This window comes from Sturnus vulgaris, chromosome 29, assembly GCF_052056855.1.
Source record: "Sturnus vulgaris isolate bStuVul1 chromosome 29, bStuVul1.hap1, whole genome shotgun sequence".
NCBI classification, from domain to species: domain Eukaryota; kingdom Metazoa; phylum Chordata; class Aves; order Passeriformes; family Sturnidae; genus Sturnus; species Sturnus vulgaris.
This window is the reverse complement of record NC_142271.1, coordinates 6,419,002-6,436,172: the sequence shown is the minus strand read 5'-3', so window position 1 is coordinate 6,436,172 and position 17,171 is coordinate 6,419,002. Positions and strand designations below refer to the sequence as shown.

Here is a 17,171-nt window from a genome sequence, read left to right as displayed (position 1 = left end):
GGGTCTGGGCCAGGCTCCTGGGGCTGCCTTTCCCTGGCTGAGGGACAGGAGCTCTGCCCTGCAGCTGGATGTCCTGGGGACAGCGGCCGCCTGGTCCTCCCTGCCGCCTGCCTGTGCTGGGCACGGCGAGCCGGAGCCCACCAGTGGCTCTGGGGTCACACCACGTCTGCCAGTGCCCTTGTGCAGGGGACCCTGGCGTGTCCTCAGCCCCCTCTGTGTCTGTCTTGGCTGCCGCTCTAACCTGGCACGGGCGGTTTGAGGGAGCTGGGATCGCCCCCTCCCCACCTGGTCTCGGGAACCTGAACCGGTGGAACGCCCCGGGGGCGTCCGGGGGCTCCGCGGGGAAACACCGGGGGGGTCCCGGGAGTCCCGGAGCCGGGCGGGGGCAGCGCTGGGACGGGCTCGGCTCCGCACGGCCCGGCACGGCTCGGCACGGCTCGGCACGGCTCCGCACGGCTCGGCACGGCTCGGCACGGCCCGGCACGGCTCGGCACAGCCCGGCACGGCTCGGCACGGCCCGGTACAGCCCGGCACGGCTCGGCACGGCTCCGCACGGCTCGGCACAGCCCGGCACAGCCTCGCACGGCTCCGCACGGCTCGGCACGGCCCGGTACAGCCCGGCACGGCTCCGCACGGCTCGGCACAGCCCGGTACAGCCCCACGCCCCCGCTCCGCCCTCGGCACGGCCCCGCTCGGGGCGGTGCCCGGAGCCGCGCGGCGGGGCCGGGGCTGAGCGGGCTCCGGAGAGCGCAGCGGGCTCGGGAGCGGGACGGGGCACGGCGGAGAGAGGTGCGGGGAGATGTGCGGGGAGATGTGCGGGGAGCGGGGAGAGGTGCGGAGTCTGGGGGAGCCGAGCGGGGCGGGGGCACCGCCGGGGACGCGGGGGACTGGCGTCCGTGCTGGAGGGGGGACACTGCTGGGGTGGGTGGTACTGGTGAGGAGTGGGGCCAGAGCTGGGATCTGGGGGAGCTGAGGTCTGGATTACCGCTTGTATTTGGGTCTAAGTTACTGGTGGAGTCTGGAGAAACAGGGCTTTGTTGTTACTAGTAGTGCTTGGGGGAACTGGGACCAGGGTTTACGCGTAGGGTTTGGAGGGATTGAGATCTGGGGTTAGTAGTGTGATGTGGGGTTACTGGTTCTGGTAAGGTGTGGGGTTCCTGGGCTGTGGGGTCAGTGCAGGGTGGGGAATGGGTCCGGCCGGGCTGCTGGGTGGGGTGGGTGTGGTGAGGGATGGGTCAGCTGCGCCTCAGTTACTGCAAGTTGTCACCCTTGGGCTGCGGGTCCCAACTCACAGTTGTCTCCCAGGCAGTGTCTGACCTGGGATGAGAGCCTGGGGGCTGCTGCCCCATCCCTCATCCCTCCCCACAGCCCCCACTCCAGCAGTGTCCCCATGTACAGCCCTGCTCATGGAGTGGCTGCTCTCTGTTTTCTTCAGAAAAAGGAAAAAAAGTTCCCTTTCCTTACTGCTGAGCTCATTCTTAAACATTTATATTAGGGGGGCTTTCGGGGAGGGGAAATAATTGTGTAATGTCTTAGGAGCAGGGGAGCATTCCAAAAGCATGACTGCGTGGCCTTTTCCAGCACTAGCAGTCTGGCAGCCAAGTCTCTCAGTGGCCGCCAAGCTCCCTAAAGCCAGCCCAGCCTCTCAACCCCCCCGGGAGAACCGGACTGTGATCCCTGGGCTGTGGGGTGGGCTGGGAGCAGGGGCCAGGCTGAGCCCCCCGAGCTGACATCCCCAGGAAAATGTTCCAGTCGGGAAACTGGGCACTGGCAGTAGTGGATTGGCTGGCTGGCTGTCTGTCATGGGGACCAGTTGCATTTTGTTTCTATTTTGCCGAGTGCTCTTGGTATCCAAACAGTTTTAGTTTACGTCCAGCTCCTCCTCCTCAGCTCAGGTAGAGACTCTGCATGAGATTTTGTGGACTTTCTCTTGCATCCAGGTTCCTGACAGCTACAGCTTCTCCAGGGAAAACATACGTAGAAAATAAGTCAAGTCACTGTCTTCCAACAGGTTATCAGGAGCGTTTAACCAGGCTCACCTCCCAACTTGCCGTTTGCACTGGAGAGGCGTGTTGACATGAAAAGTAAGGAATTGTATTAGCAAATATCGATCGGCGCTGGGGCAGGCAGGCGTTGCACAAGTAGAGGCATCTGCAGACATTGTGGCATGTTCTTTGGAGCTTTCAGCAAGACACTTGTGCTACCGTGAGGCTGGGAAGGCTGTCACTACTGCAGGAGGTAAAATAAGAACATGGCATGATGTCCTTTGGAAAAGGAGGTAAGGGCAGGCAGCTTTTCCCACAATGCTCAAACACTTGTGGTTTGAGCTTTGTTTAAGCTTTCAAATTCTTCTGTTCCAAGTTCCTTTCTCTGTTTTGCTTGTGGATGGTTTTTGTGGGATTTAGCAATGGAAACCAGCCAGCCTGGACACTCTGCTCCGGGTCTGGGTCTGGACAGTTGCCCTTTGCCATTGGAGTGTGTGTTGAGCCCAGCCTGCCTGGTTGTGCCCAGAGAATATCTCCAAAAATATGGGGAAGGTCTAAACTCGGGCACTGGGTTGAGCTCCTATTTGGAGGATCACTTGCTGTTTGGATGTATGAGGTCTGAGGAAGGTTTCAGGCAGCTCCCTCAGTGGTGGCACAGGCGTTTCCCTGGTGCTGGGTGGTTGTGGCAGCAGAGGCAGGCGAGGCTGGGGGCACTGGGCAGTGGTGGGTGAGGTCAGCCCTGGGTGTTGGCGAGGGCTGCTGGCCTGGGCAGGGCTGAGGGTCAGGGTCGGGACTGGAGTGCACAAACTGCACAGCCTAGGGCTGCATGGGCAGGAAATTACAGCTGCTGCTTTGCCAAAGCCAGCACCACTTGGATGGTCTCGAGCTGCAGTCTGCCCAGGAGCCCCAGCTCTGCCCTGCCCATTGCATTTCCCCTTAGCATCGCTGTTTGCTTCCAGCCCTTTTTGGAATTTTTTTCTGCCTTTCAACCTTAATGACTCTGTGATTCTGCAGTGAGAGTCCCTCTGGTGCTTGCAGCAGCAGCTGAGACACTTGTCCTGTCCTACCTTGGCCATGGATTTGGTGTCTCAGCAAATGAAATTCCCCTCAGTGGGCATTCCTGTGGGGTTTTAATTTGGAAGTTTACTTACTTTATCATTGTACCAGTGAGTCCAAACTGCTAAAACCGTTTCTGTATGGTCACACCGGCCCCACAGCACTGGGGGTATCCCTGTGGGGAGGTGTCCCTGCCAAGGGGCTGCTCGCAGCACAGCTCTTTCCCCCCCAGCCCTACCCAGATTTCAGAGCTGTGCCTCTGGCCAGGGCTGTGATCCCTGGTGTGACCGGTCTGACCGGGGTGGGGCCGTCAGCAGTGCTTGGGAATTCCTGCTTTAGAACAAAACCCCTCTGTTACCTCTAGGAAGTCGAGTCTGGCCAAGGAGGTTCATTGAAAGATTTCTGTCCCTGGTTGGAGTCCTTCAAAGCATTAACATCTTTCTCTGCTATTCCTGAGTCCCCGTAGCAGACACTGGATGATGGACACATCCTGCTTCCAGAGGAATTCCCCATATCCTGCTCAGCAGGAACTTCACAATTTGAGGCACAAAGCTGGGAGAGACCAGCAACACAAGGGCTGCCCTGGAGCCTGGCTGATTTTATGGTGATGGCTTTAGAATAGTTGCTTGGAAAGTAGAACGGAGCAATTTGGGGTCATGTTGCAGCTTTTTGGTGAGGTGAAGGAGATGCTTGCTCAGGATGCTGGCAGTGATGGCACAGATTAAACCCACAGCCATCCCCATGTGGGCCCAGGCTGCAGCAGCAGCAGGTGCAGCCCTGTGGGGTTTGGCAGTGGGAAATGCTGGCACACAGTTGCTGCTCCCTTTTGTTATCTCCATGGATGAGCAGGAGGCATCTCCAGCGGGGCCCTGCGAGTGCTGCTCACACCCCAGAGCTGCCAGTTTGGATTGCCAGCTGGGCTGGGCAGCACTGGCTGTAATTTGGGGTGGTTGCTACTTGGCAGGGTTTAAAATCTCAGTTTCCATGTCTGTCGTGGATGACTCTGTGCTTTTAATCATTTGGCCTGATGGCAGTTGTAGTAAAGCTGCCCTCAGATTATCATAGAATCCCAAAGTGTTTTGGGTTGGAAGGGACCTTAAAGCTGATTTTGTTCCACCCCTGCCCTGGGCAGGAACCTCTTCCACTGTCCCAGGCTGCTCCAAGCCCCATCCAATCTGGCCTTGACACTTCCAAAGATGGGGCAGTCACAGCTTCTCTGGCACCTTGTGCCAGGGCCTCACCATCCTCTCGGAATAATTTCTTCTGGAAGGGGCTCTGAGGTCTCCCCAGAGAACACTCCCAGCTCTCCCAGGCTGGCTGCAGAGAAAGGGGCTCCAGCTCCACGACCTGGCTCCAGCAGCTCTGTGTTCTCCCTGTGCTGGGCCCCAGGGCTGGGGGCAGCTCTGCAGGTGAGGTCTCACCTGAGACAGGGTGCAGAATCCCTGCACAGGGGCAGAATCCCCCCCTGCCCTGCTGCCCACGCTGGGGGATCAGCCCAGCACAGGGGGGTTCTGGGCTGCTGTGCCATGTCGAGCTTCTCATCCACCAGCACCCCCAAGTCCTTCCTCTCGGGGCTGCTCTCACTTAATTCTTCTGCATTTGTACTTGGGATTGCCCTGTTAGTCTTCATGAAATTGTCTTCATGTTTTCCACTCTTTTTATCTGCTCATGATCTGGCAACTGTGCAAAGAATCCTTGTCCCAGGGACTGGCCTCATCCTGCTGAGCAACAGAGCATCCCCTGGCAAAGAAGCTCATCTCTCCTGGAACAGAGAGCTGCTGGCATCTGGAATTGGTGCTGTGCCAGCTGCTGGGTCCAGGGCACAGGTGGGGGCAAGCAGCAGACCCCTAGGGCTCACAGCTCTTCCAGCCTCCTTGCCCTGCTCACCATTGCACGCCAGCTCTGCATTAGTAATGGGCTATTTCTGGATGGCTCTCCTGAGTAATGGAATGAATTGTGCTGAGATTTTGGGTGGGGACAGTGGCTCTGCCCTCTGAGTCACCACTCGGCACCACGCCGGGTCAGGGAGGACGCTGGGGGCCGTGGGAAGGAGCTCTGGGTGCAGGGACTGTGCCCAGCCTGGGGCCTCTGCCGTCCCCCTGGCAGGGCAGGGAGGGCAGGGCAGCGTCCGGGCAGGAGCAGTGCCACTCGGGCTGGTTTTGGTTTGTCTGCAGATCGGGCACGGGCAGACCCCGGTGTCCCTCTGGGAGTGGGTGTTTGTGTCCTTGGGCATCTGCTGCTCCTTGGCTGCAGGTGTTGTCATCTCGTGGTGCTGTGGGTCAGATACTGGCACGGCCCAAACCGCCTTTCCTCTTGGAGATACGGAGTCACAAAGCAGCAGATCATGTTTTCTGTGGGCAAAGAAGCTTTGTGTCCAAGTTAACAAGTTTTTTTCTCCCTGAGCTCTCATTTTTCTGTGCTGTGGAGAGAGGACGAGCCTTTGGTCAGAGAGGAAGGATGGTTTGCAGCAGGGTCTGGAATTGTGCATCTTGGAGGTCTTTTCTAGCCTTAATGGTTCTGTGGGACTGTGGGTTTGCCTGGCCCAGCTGGGACGGGCAGGAGCAGCAGGGCATGGGGAATAGGGACAGGAGCTGTTTCCCTGCCCATGCTCAGCATTTGCCGCCCTAAAAAGTGCTCTTAGTCCCTAAAATGGGCAACTTTGAAGCACCTTTTTTTTTTTTCACTGACTTCAGTGCTGCACAAATGTTCTCACCTTCCTGTAGACACGCTGCTCCACTGGGATGTGTGCCTGACACCAGGGATCCCAGCTGAGGAACGTCACATCCTCCCAGATGCAGCCCTTGATTCTCACTCTTCTCACCTTACAAGTGCCAGCTTGCTATTTTTATTAACAGCTCCAGAGCACTCAGCAGCCATGAACTCAGCTTGTGAGCCAAAATGCTTGGAGCCTACAAAGATCCATGGATACAGCAGGGTCTGGTCTGGGGATGGGTGAAAACTGTCTCTGTCTTTGGGCAGTTTGATTTGTGAAACTGGGGTGGTTCCCTGGGGTTTGTGTGACCTGCCAGGCATGTGAATGAGACAAGCAGGTCTGCAGCCTGGCTTTGGAATGTGAGTCAGCCATTCAGGCTCATTTCTTAATCCTTCACTTGCAGCTAATTATGATGCAGCTGGACTCCTCTTTTACCCTTTTCCTCCCTTTTCTGTTGGCACAGGGTGAGGGTGGGATCACTGGGGCAGGGACAGATTCCTGGCCTTTCTTAAGGCTCAGTATGAATGCCATGGTTAAAGGCCAGGCTTGTGATATTCTGGCCTTCCCAAGGTGATCCCAGTGATCCTGGAGTGATCCCAGCATGATCCAATCCCACTGCTTTCAGCTCAGTGCATCAACTTTGGTGTGTGCGTCCTTCCCCAGCATGGATGGCTCCTTCCCGTCCTGCTGCCTGGGCAGAGGGTTTGGAGAGGGATGCAGCTGAGGGGGAAAGCATGGAACATCCTTGCCTTCAGGAAAGGTTTCTTGTTCACCTGTAATTTCCCCCAGAGGAGTGTGAATTTTCAGGGATTAAACCCTGACATGACAGCCTGTGTCATTGCCAGGATCTCTGCAGGAACAGGGAACTGATGATGTACTGAGAGCATGCAAGGAGTGGGTCAGGCTCTTTGTACTGGGAATCTGGGGCTGGAAAAGACATTTTGGTCACAAGGCTGGGGAGGGATGTGATCCCACCATGGCTGATTTTCTCATGGCTCATTGAGAAGCTGTGCCAGGCATTTTGTGGCATTGTCCTGGCTGGTTCCCAGGCTCAGCTGTAAACCCCTTTTGAAAGTGAGGGATGCAAAGGCGTAGTTTTCCTTGCAGAACTGCATGGTTTTCCCTTGAGGCAGAAAGCCTCCTGCTTTGTGGGGGGGTTTCAGCTCTGTTTGCTGAGTGATGACTGGCAGCTTCTCCCTGTGCCAGTGCCAGTGTCGGCTCTCTTGGTTCCGTGGCAAAGGCTCCTTTTTCAGACAGGCTGGGATGGGGCCAGCCCGGTGCTGGCTGCCAGGCACACACATCCTGCTTGCCCAGACCTCCAAGAGCTTGGCTTGGCGTGTTCCAGCTGCTGATCAGATTATTTGGGGTCTGGTGAGTGTGCTGGGGTGAAACCCAGAGCACAGTTTCTGCCCTGAAGAATTTATGGTTTAAAATAAACCCAGCATGCGCGTGCAACTCTGAGGTTGTCTAAAATCCTGGTTACCTGGGTGGTAAAGCAAAGCCAGGGAGGGTTGGATGTCTGGGGAAGGCAGAGTGGTTTGTCACCTCCCACGAGGTCCCTGCCTGCAGCCACCAGCACTGACCACATCTGGGACAGTTCTCCCAGCCACAGCAGCAGTGCTGGGTGTAAATGGTTCCAGTCAGGCCAGATCTTGTGGTGCCCATGTGCTGATGTGTGTGGGAGCTGGAGGGGTGTGTGGCAGAGGGCTGGGGGAGCCTCTGTCCTGTCTGTCACTCACAGTGAGATGTGCCCAGGTGCTTGTGTCTGGTATCTCCCAGGCTGTTGTGCACAGGAATTTGGGAGGCCAGGAGCATGAGCTGCCCCTGCTGCTCTATCCTGCTCACCTGCTCGTGTCCCCACAGCGATGGCAGCCATCAGGAAGAAGCTGGTGATTGTGGGAGACGGTGCCTGTGGAAAGACGTGTCTGCTGATTGTGTTTAGCAAAGATCAGTTCCCTGAGGTCTACGTGCCCACCGTGTTTGAGAACTACATTGCTGACATAGAGGTGGATGGGAAGCAGGTAAGGGCCGTGCCCATTCCCATCCCCTGGCTCTGTGGTGCCATGCTGGCAGTGCCACCCCCCAGTGCTGCCAGGATTGCTCTGTGTGCTCGGGTGCAGCTGCAGTGCACTGAGGAGCCCCATGGCTCCAGCATTTCTGGGTCACCCTGAACCTGCCCCAGTTTGAGGAAGAGCACAGCTATAGCTGAGGAAGATCAATCTGTCACTCCTGGCCTGCAGAGCCACTGAGCCATGTCCTTCTCCACTGTCAGGTTGAGCTGGCCCTGTGGGACACAGCAGGACAGGAGGACTATGACAGGCTGCGGCCGCTCTCGTACCCGGACACGGACGTGATCCTCATGTGCTTTTCCATCGACAGCCCAGATAGCCTCGGTAGGGACCTGGGGCTCCCGCAGGACTCGGTGCTGCTGCTGCTGAACCCCCTGGCGTCTGCCTGGCGTCATGCTGCCCCTCGAGGATGCCAGAACCTTCCCTTCATCCCCTGACTGTGTGTGCACTTCAGGGACATGCTGGCAACCTGCTAGCTGGGTGGAGGTGGGAGAGGAGGATGCTGTGGGGTGAGCTCTCCCTGCTCCTGCGAAAAGCTTGGGGCTGGTTGCTGTGAGGACGCTGTGGGGTAGCAGCCCCTCAGCTCATAGGATTCCATGTGTGCTCGTAGAGAACATCCCTGAGAAGTGGACGCCGGAGGTGAAGCACTTCTGCCCCAGTGTGCCCATCATCCTGGTGGGGAACAAGAAGGACCTGCGGAACGACGAGCACACGCGGCGGGAGCTGGCCAAGATGAAGCAGGTGGGGACAGCCCTGGGTCCCCCCAGGCAGCAAAGCCACCTCTGCCCACACCAGATCCTGGCTGGAAGGGCTGCATGCCCCAAGGGCAGTTGCTGCTGTGTTCTGGCAATGTTTCCAAACGCTGTTTTTACTGCTTCCTAGGAGCCGGTGAAGCCAGAGGAGGGGAGGGACATGGCCAACAGGATCAATGCCTTTGGCTACCTCGAGTGCTCGGCCAAGACGAAGGAGGGGGTGCGGGAGGTGTTCGAGATGGCCACGCGGGCTGGCCTGCAGGTGCGCAAGAACAAGAAGCGCAGGGGCTGCCCGCTGCTGTGAGCGGCCCCGGCCCTGCCCGGGAGGGAGTGCAGCCACACAGCCCGGGCAGGACCTCGTGGTGCCACTACCTGCCCCGAACCCTTTGCACCAGAGCTGCCAGCCACGCTCACAGGGTGTCCCTGCGGCGTCCCGGGGCCACGAGGGGCCAGTGCCTTCAGAACCTGCTGCTCTCCGTGGGCTGGGTGTTTGTGTCGCTCCCCGTGCTGCCCTGGTTTGTACTGAGCTCCCTGGTTTTGCCTTTCCCGTGGGCATTGCTGTGGTGTTTGCTCTCCTTCCTCAGCTCTGGGCAGGTGCCACAGAAGCCAGAGGTGCTGGTCACGGCTCGTGTGTGGGCTGTGCCAGGCCCTCGGTGTGCTGTGCCCGCTCTCCTTGGCCGTGCAGGCAGCACACAGCAGTGTTACAGACTTGCCCAGGCAGGCTCAGCCCTGCCTGTGAGCAGAGCTGGCTCAGCCGCTGCCAGGAGCTCTCCTCCCGGGCCGTGTGCCCAGCTCTGCCCGTGCCGCCGCCTTCGAGTCTGCCTCGGTCATGGACTTGGCAGCACTAAACCCAACTGCATAATTGGGAGAATAAATGCAAACCGGTATTTTAGTAATTGTAACTTTGCCTGTGTGGTATTCTTCTTCTGGCTCTCCTTTGTGCCCCTCGCTGCTCCAGGCTCCTGCCTGGGGCTTGGGGCCTTGTGCTGCAGGGTGGGGACTTGCGTGGCCCCCAGCCCCTCTGCCCTCAGCTGCTGCTGGAGGATCAGGGCTCAGTACCCGCTGCTTGCAACAGAGCCAGGATGCAGTTTACATGGGAAGGGCCAGGCAGGAGCTTCCCAGCTATACCCAGGCCCTGGGTGATGGGCACTGCCATCCCTGCTGGAGCCATCGTGCCTCTGGAGCAGGTCAGAGCAGGGCTGCAGCGAGCCTCATGCTGCTCTGAAGCCCTGTCTGTGTAAACAAGGCCCGCCTAGCACTCAACAATACACTGCTTTTCTCTAAACATTTATTCCAGGGAAATAGAGTGCCTGCACAGCCATGCCAGCTCTCAGGCCAGGCAGCTGCCCAGTGGAGAGCTGAGCCAGCCTGTCCCAGGCCAGGTCTTTGCCTTCCCCAGTCACCCATCACAGCAGCAGTGAGCTCCCCTGTGCACCCAATGGTGCTCTCAGAGGCCAGAGCCTCCAGGCTTAAGCCTTTCACTGAATGGTGCGACTGGTCACAGAGAACTGTTTTGCCACAGCTGTGTCAAAAAATGATTAAAATGGAGAGTTGTCCCAGTCTGATGCTGGTGTGGGCTTCGTGACTGGCAGCAAAGGCAGGCAACAACTTCTGGTCTGGTGGGTTCAGCCCCATCTCCACAGGGATGGTTGGAGCACCCCAGGACTGAGACAGAAAGAGCAGGAGCTGCTGCAGGCCAGGGACAGGTTGAGGGGATGCAGCTTCATGGGGCTTCTCCTCCCTTCCTACGTGTGTTTCCTGCAGAGAAACCTCATGACAGAGCTGGCCCCTGACTTCGAGATGGAGACATGCAAGCCCTAAGCAAAAACTTGCTGTAAGCCCTGTTGCATTTGGGGCAGGAGAAGCCTCCCAGTGCCCCAGCTGTAACCCTGGCCCTGCTGCTGCCCCGGGGTGCTGGCATGGCATGACCAGCACCCTGCAGCTGTCGGGGCCCCACTGGCAGCACCCAGCTCTGCCCACCTGGGTACTAAACACTGAGCTGCAGCATGCTGAGCTCCTCGGTGATTCTGTCCTCAGCTGTGCTCTCATCCTTGTAGGGGTATCCTGTGTAGCCACCCTGTTCCTGGCAGTACCTGAGGAACCTGCAGGTGCAGAGGCAGGGGGGTACGAGGGGGCACCAGGCATGGCCAGGCACCAAATGCTGGCAGCAGGAGAGGGCAGGGGCTGGTGAGCACTGCCTGTGCCAGGGGCCAGGAGCAGCTCACCTGTGCCAGTGCTGGTCCTTGCTGAGCACAGTCGGATTACCCACCACGATCAGCAGAGCCTTGGCCCTGGTGATGGCCACGTTAAACCTCTGAAGAAGACAAGCAAGAGGGCTTTACCTGGCCACCACACCTGTCGTCACCTCGCGGCCCCTCCTGGGTGCAGGCAGCTCCTGAGCACCCAGAGCAGCTCTACAGACTGTGAGGACCAGAGGGAAGAAGGGGATGCCAAGGAAGAAGGGTGTGTGTGCTCGGGGCAAGGCGGTACCTTGGGGTTCTTGAGGAAGCCCAGCCTGAAGGTCTGGTCGAACTGGAGGTACGTGCTGCAGCTGCGCACGGTGGAGATGAGGATCACTTGCCGCTCCTGGCCCTGGAACTCCTCCACAGAGCCCACCTGGGGCAGGGACACAGGTGAGGGGCCAGAAGGTGAGCCCCCGGGGCTGGGGCTGGGGCTGGCAGGGCTCCCTCCTCCTGGGGCGGGGTGTGCTCCTCTCTCCTCCATGCCCAGGACATACCTTCAAGTGGCTGATGGCCGGCAGCTTGCGCAGATCGGGATCCAGGGAGGTGATGGCTTTCCGGATCTTTTCCACCTGAGTGGAGGCATGTGGCAAATTCCAGCCACCACAGGGCCATCCTTGTGCCAGCCCTGAGGCGGCCCATCCATCCCAGTGTTCCCTGTCCCTCGGGGAAGTCTCTGCCTATGCTCTGCCTGCAGAGCTGAGTCCCTCACCTGCTTCCTGTAGGGAGAAATGATGCCGATCTCCTTGGGGGACACAGCGGGGCAGCTCCCCTTGCCCTGGCTCAGCAGCAACTTCTTGAGGTAGTGGACCACGACCTCAATTTCGGCAGTGTTGAAGAATGAGGGGCTCTTGGCCTCTCTCTGGTCTTCCCCACAAACCCCATGGAAGATGATGGGGAAGCCCTGGGGATGGAGAACATTTGGTTCTGCTCTGCCTTTGCCTGGGGGATCCCCCTGGGTCAATCCCTCCTGCGCCCCTCACTTTTTTGGGAAGCTCCTCCCAGGTGCAATACAGATTCTGGATGTCACGCCCATCTCTCTTGCACACCTTCAGCTCATTGTCATAGAAGAGCTCGTTGGGAATCCTGAGAATGGCCTCGTGGGACCTGGCAGAGGCAGGACAGTGCCCAGGGTGGGTGCCATGTGGGTCCAGAACCCTCTCAGGCACCGTGCACCCAGGACAGCAGGTGCACTCCAGCCTCCCACACTGGCTGGGGCACCATGAGGCTCTGGGAGACAGATCCTGGAGAGCCATGCTCACCAATCCCTGCCCGGCTCCATCCCTGTCCCCACCTGTAGTTCCAGAGCAGCTTGGTGATGAACTGTGGGTTGTATCCTCCACTCGACTTCTTGTACAGGGGGTTGTGCAGCATCAGCCTCTCCAGCAGCGAGGTGCCTGTGCCCAGTGACATCCTGTGGCTCCCCACAAGGCCACTCAGCCCTGTGGGGTGCCTGCAGCACTCCCAGCTCCCTCCCTACTCACCCAAACCATGCTGGATGGCCAGTGGTGAGGTCAGGACAGGGCCCAGCTGCTTGGGGTCTCCTGCCAGCACCAGCTGCCCCCCATTGGGGTTGGTCTTCTGATCCATGGGAGCCAGGAGCCCTGGGAACAGGGAGAGCTCAGTGGGGAATAGGAGGGAGCCCAGGCCATGTAGAGATGCTGGTCCTTGAGACAGGAGCTGAGCACTCACCTGCGATGGCCACCACGCTCTCCGGCTCTACCGCACGGCCACACTCGTCGATGAAGACGTGGGAGAAAAACCCAGGGGGGAAGTTGGCTGACACCAGCCTGGAGGAGAGGGAGTGAGGCTGTCTCAGCATCCTGCCCCACCTGGCCATCCTTCCTCTCCTACCCTTCATCCTCATCCTCCCATAGAGGAGGGATTTCCCCTCTTGCTGCCTGCCCTCTTCCAACCCGTCCCTGCTGAATCCCAGAGGGACTGCCTTCACGGCCTGGCTGCAAGGCAGCCCTGGGTCCACCTGCCACGGATGCTGGGGACAATCCCAGCTCCTCTGACCTTCCTGCTGTCACCAGTGTAGTGATGATAATCCGGTACTGCTTCAGGCTCTCCTTGCTTGGGTAGACGTAGCTGCTCTGCTCCTCATCCCAGTTGCAGCAGGGCTGGAGCACAGGTATTGGGTGAGGTCCCACTATCCTGGGGGATGCCAGCCCAGATGTGCTGGCAGGATTTCAGGGTGGAGGGGCAGGGACCTACCATGATATCGGTGGGCACTTCCCTGTAGTTCCGGGAGCTGGCGATGAGCCTGTAGACGTTCTCAGGGGCGATGTCCTTGATGAGACACTGGCACAGCAGGTCTGTGGCACTGTTGGAGGGGGCACAGACCAAGATACGGGCATTCTTGAAGCACGTCCACACCTAGGTGGGAGGAGGAGGAGGTGACAGCATTGAGCCCCACGGATGAGAGTGGGCAGCAATGCTCAGGGCTGGATTTGGGCACTGGCCACTCACCTGCTTGATGGCCTCCACCATAGTGACCGTCTTGCCAGTGCCAGGGGGACCAAAGATGAGGTATGGGGCTGGTCGGGACATCCCGGTGACAATGTGGGTCACGGCTTTGCACTGCTCCTCGTTGGTCTCCAGCTCACGGTTAAACCACCTGTGGGAGCAGAGGCTGTGCTGCTGGAGCCCCATCGCTTCCAGCCCCTCCCACCCTGCGGAACCGGGCACTCACCGGGGCTGGAAGGGGCCTGGGAAGAGGGACTGGTGGCAGGAGGCAGAGGGGAAGAGGAGGCTGAACAAGCTGTGGCGCATGGCCAGGACTGCAGCCCGATGCTGGACCTGCAGTGGCAGCCGGCTGAAGGTGAAGGTCACATCGAACTTCAGGTTTTTCACAAACTTCTTCTGCAGCCTAGGAAGAACAGTGTGAGCAGTGCATGGGACACTCTCTCATGCTCTCCTGGCCCTTTCCAACCCGCTCCTGGCCTTTGACATCTCCGAGAAAGTCTGCTGGGACCAGACATCACTCACTTGGAGGAGAAGCCCAGCCTGACCTTCTCCAGTTCCACGCTGTGCACGTATCCCTTGTAGCGCACGAGAGGGGAGTGGTCCCGCTCGCTGCTCAGGTGGGCAAAGAGGTGATCCCCTCTCAGCAGGGACGGGCGGTTCTCGGCCACGCCAGGCACCTGTGCCAAAGGGCCAGCGTGATGCCAGGCACTCTGGGAGTGCAGGTGTTGTGCCAGCACCCCTCCCAGCCCTCACCCCCCTACGCACATCGAGAACCAGCAGCCCCCTGTCCTGCACCATGGTCACATCCTGCATGTCGTAGCGCCGGATGTCCACCTCCATCTGGATCTCCTCCAGGTGCAGCAGCTGCTGGAATTTCTGGTGGTAGTTCTCAGGCTGCAGAGGTGCTTCCAGCAGCGAGCTGAGGGCAGCAGCAATGTCAGTGTGTCCCAGGGACAGTCTGGCACTCAAGGAACAGCCTCAGCCCTTGGCACTCACCGCATGGCAGCCCAGCTGGAGCTGGCACTGTTGGGTCCGAGCAGGATCGTGTCCTTGAGTCTCTGCGGATACTGGTAAGTGCCCAGAGGGATTTCCCTCTCCAGTTCGTTTTTCAGGGAGCTGGGTGGAGGGGACAGCAGTGATGCAGGGAGTACATAGTGTCCTCAACCCCACTGTCACCAGCCATCACACAGGGTTGAAGCACTGTCCTGTGATGCTCAGTCAAGGAGATGAACCTTGTCCTGGCTGGAGAACAGGCTGGGCCCCTCTGCTCAGGATGGCAGCAGGCGACTTCACCACATACCTGTCAGGGGGGATGCCATCCTCGGTGACGACTGTGACAAGGTGCTGGAGGCTGGCTGTGTAAGGCTGGAAAAGTGCTGAGGGCCCCAGGTCCTTGGCCAGCTGGCTCTCAGCAACGGCAGCCACATAGCGTGAGATGCTGAAGGGCTCGTCTGGCTCCTTGGTGAACTCAAAGAACACCACAGCACTGAAGTGCCCATTGCAGGTGGTGAGGCACTGCACCTGGATGGGGTATATGCCACCTGCGTGGTGAAGTGATGAGATTGGGTCCTGCATCATCTCTGTAGGGCAGGGCACAGGGCAGGGGGTGGGATGGGATGGGATGGGATGGGATGGGATGGGATGGGATGGGATGGGATGGGATGGGATGGGATGGGATGGGATGGGATGGGATGGGATGCTACCTGGGTGTAACAGCAGGGACTGGCCCTTCACTGCCCCCTGCTCATCGGTGAAGGAGAGCTCCTGTGACTGCTGGCGTGGCTGGAACCGCTGCAGTGTCACCACCTCGGTCCCACGGTTCTGCACCAGGACAGTGACTGTGCGGGGCTCACCTGGCACCACTGGGAAGCGGATATTCCCATCGCCTTGGTCATAGTCTGAGACGATCTCTATCCCGTGCTTCCCACGAATGAGCTCAGCCCTGTGGGGAGGGAGGGTCAGGCTTTCCCAGCCGGGTGGGGGCTCCCGGGGCCATGCCAAGGCAGGCTGCTGCCGGTCATACCACTGCTTGGCATAGATCTGGGGCATTTGTGGAGCGGAGCTGAGCTGCTGTCCTGAGGCAGACGTGGACACGGATGTCTGTGCTTTCCTTCTGGGTCTCCGGTACTGGTCTGCCACCACCACACGCCTCTTCACCTGCAAGGAGCAGCCAGAGTCAGCGCGGCCCCGGGATGCTGCAGGGGGCTCCTGAGGAGCCAGTCCCAGGGGGCACTGCCCCAGCACGAACTCACCTTGAATTTCACCACCTCTCCGCGCACCTGAACCTGATGGGTTGTCCTTAGTGCATACAGGATGCTAGAAAAACTGGGTGTCTTTTCATCAGTCCTGCAGAGCCAGGGGAGAGGGTTTGTGTGGGAGAGCGTGGCTCGGCTGCCATGGGCACAGGCAGCTGAGGTGAGGCAAGCAGGACGATGAAGCAGGACACTGAGGCTGTGGTGAGGGGGTTCTCAGCAGGTCCCCTCTGCTCCAGGAGAGGAAGAAGGACTTGGGCTTCCTACTGGCCTGTGCAAATCTTACATCCCTGCTGGCTGCTCCAGCAATTCCGTGCTGTGCCATTGTTGTTCCAGCTATGCCACAGCCATTCCAGCTCTCCCTGCCTCACTGCCTGGCCCTGACAGCCATGCAGTCCCTGTCCATGCCAGTGCCCAGGAGCTGAGCTGGCACAGATGGTGGCTCTGCTAAGGCACAGCCACTGTGCTCCCAGCAGCGATGACTCCCCAGGTACCTCCTCCCAGTCCCACCAAGGCACTAAGCCCTGGCTTTGCCAATCATTAACAGTGGTCATATTGCACGAAGACCAGTGAAATTGGCGTCAGCAGGGTGAGGTGGGGAGTATGGTGGGCAGTGGGTGTCCGAAGCGACCCCCAGGCAGCTGCTGGGGGCCCATGGAGCTGGGGATCATCCCAGCAAGGCTTTGGTGAGACAGACAAGTTTGGGGACCCCAGTGATGCTGCTGGGGACCAGTGATGCTGGCCAGGGGTCTGTCCCTGGTGATGCTGCCCGGGTCTGGCCGAGGGCTCTCACCTGCCCCGGAACTCCTGGTTGTAGATGGTCCGCAGCGTTTCCCGCAGGCTCTCCCGCTCCCGGTCCGTGTCCCGCAGGAACTGCACGAATTGACACCCCCAAAAATTGGCCTCCGCCACGGTGAACTTTGGCATGGTTGAGCCGAGCCCTGTCGAGCCGCAATGGTGCCGCGTCGAGGAGTGCCAGGTTAAGTCGGGCTGGGCTGGGCAGGGCTGGGCTGGGCTCGCAGGGAGAAACGAAAGCGAAAGGGGAGCGGCTGCGGGGCCAGCCCGGCACGGGGGGGGGGGGGGGGGGATCCTGGGGCTGCGGGTGGAGATAGCGGAGCTGCAGAGCAGGCTGGTGGGGGAGAAGGGCCAGGAGACGGGCAGGGAACGAGGCAGTCTAAAGGATGATTAGCTGAAGATTTGGAGAAGGACAAAGTGATAGAAACGCTCTTAAGGCTGGAGCACTGGCGGTGAACTGCCTCCAGCGGAACCCAGGAGCAGGAGACTAGCCTTGAGGCAGATAAAGGCTGAGTTGAGTGCAGAGTCTTATCTTGGGTCCTGCTTCAGCTTCACATTCTTGGAATTGCTGCAGCGATTTCCTGGATCCAGGACCGAAGCCCACAGCACCTGAGGCACACACAACTTTCAAATCCCCTGGGTGCTGCTGCAGGGAAGACCCTCGGATCAAACTGTCCATGAGCAGCTCCGTGCACAGCACTGTGCAAACCCCCCAAAAGCCCTGCTTTGTCCCGTGTAGGACACGAGCAGGAGTGTCTGAGGTAGGTGTTACAGTAAGACACCGAGGATGAGTGGAATTACCTCCTTGCTGCCTTTTTTCCAGGGTGAGGAGCTGCATTA

At 59.2% G+C, this 17,171-nt stretch overlaps 2 protein-coding genes across 7 annotated transcripts; one reads left to right on the top strand and one right to left on the bottom strand.

The window, feature by feature from the left end:
• Nucleotides 1–691: 691 nt before the first annotated feature.
• RHOC (ras homolog family member C) lies at nucleotides 692–9,477 on the top strand. 4 transcript variants are annotated; one of them, XM_014893450.2, is made up of 6 exons: nucleotides 692–789; nucleotides 2,012–2,084; nucleotides 7,618–7,775; nucleotides 8,027–8,147; nucleotides 8,434–8,564; nucleotides 8,706–9,477. In XM_014893450.2, exons 2-6 carry the CDS (start codon nucleotides 2,078–2,080, stop codon nucleotides 8,877–8,879), a joined length of 591 nt encoding a protein of 196 aa, XP_014748936.1. In that variant the 5' UTR covers nucleotides 692–789; nucleotides 2,012–2,077; the 3' UTR covers nucleotides 8,880–9,477. The 4 variants fall into 4 exon arrangements, with proteins under 4 accessions (XP_014748936.1, XP_014748935.1, XP_088036724.1 ...); XM_014893449.2 differs by having other exon boundaries at nucleotides 2,012–2,278; XM_088180598.1 differs by lacking the exon at nucleotides 2,012–2,084 and having other exon boundaries at nucleotides 714–789.
• Nucleotides 9,478–9,849: 372 nt separating this feature from the next.
• Nucleotides 9,850–16,531, bottom strand: MOV10 (Mov10 RNA helicase). 3 transcript variants are annotated; one of them, XM_014893453.2, is made up of 22 exons: nucleotides 16,330–16,531; nucleotides 15,537–15,630; nucleotides 15,308–15,441; nucleotides 14,988–15,226; nucleotides 14,585–14,825; nucleotides 14,281–14,400; nucleotides 14,050–14,203; nucleotides 13,807–13,961; nucleotides 13,511–13,687; nucleotides 13,288–13,435; nucleotides 13,033–13,194; nucleotides 12,835–12,938; nucleotides 12,508–12,605; nucleotides 12,300–12,419; nucleotides 12,110–12,212; nucleotides 11,799–11,922; nucleotides 11,528–11,719; nucleotides 11,313–11,387; nucleotides 11,066–11,191; nucleotides 10,801–10,889; nucleotides 10,556–10,677; nucleotides 9,850–10,333 (listed from the first exon to the last, which is right to left on the bottom strand). In XM_014893453.2, the coding sequence occupies exons 1-21, from the start codon at nucleotides 16,461–16,463 to the stop codon at nucleotides 10,563–10,565; spliced, it is 2,904 nt and encodes a 967-aa protein (XP_014748939.2). In that variant the 5' UTR covers nucleotides 16,464–16,531; the 3' UTR covers nucleotides 9,850–10,333; nucleotides 10,556–10,562. The 3 variants fall into 3 exon arrangements, with proteins under 3 accessions (XP_014748939.2, XP_088036722.1, XP_014748941.2); XM_088180596.1 differs by having other exon boundaries at nucleotides 10,230–10,368; XM_014893455.2 differs by having other exon boundaries at nucleotides 10,254–10,392.
• Between the last annotated feature and the right edge of the window lie 640 nt (nucleotides 16,532–17,171).

Bases quoted from the DNA above. Each gene is read 5' to 3' on its own strand.
- RHOC (XM_014893449.2), top strand. From the start codon at position 2,257: ATGATGTCCTTTGGAAAAGGAG. The intron at 2,279-7,617 runs GTAAGGGCAGGC...GTGTCCCCACAG, and splicing joins GATGTCCTTTGGAAAAGGAG to CGATGGCAGCCATCAGGAAG. The intron at 8,148-8,433 runs GTAGGGACCTGG...GTGTGCTCGTAG, and splicing joins CGACAGCCCAGATAGCCTCG to AGAACATCCCTGAGAAGTGG.
- MOV10 (XM_014893453.2), bottom strand. From the start codon at position 16,463: ATGCCAAAGTTCACCGTGGCGGAGGCCAATTTTTGGGGGTGTCAATTC. The intron at 15,631-16,329 runs GTGAGAGCCCTC...CTGGCTCTGCAG, and splicing joins AACCAGGAGTTCCGGGGCAG to GACTGATGAAAAGACACCCA. The intron at 14,401-14,584 runs GTATGTGGTGAA...CCCTCCACCCAG, and splicing joins GATGGCATCCCCCCTGACAG to CTCCCTGAAAAACGAACTGG.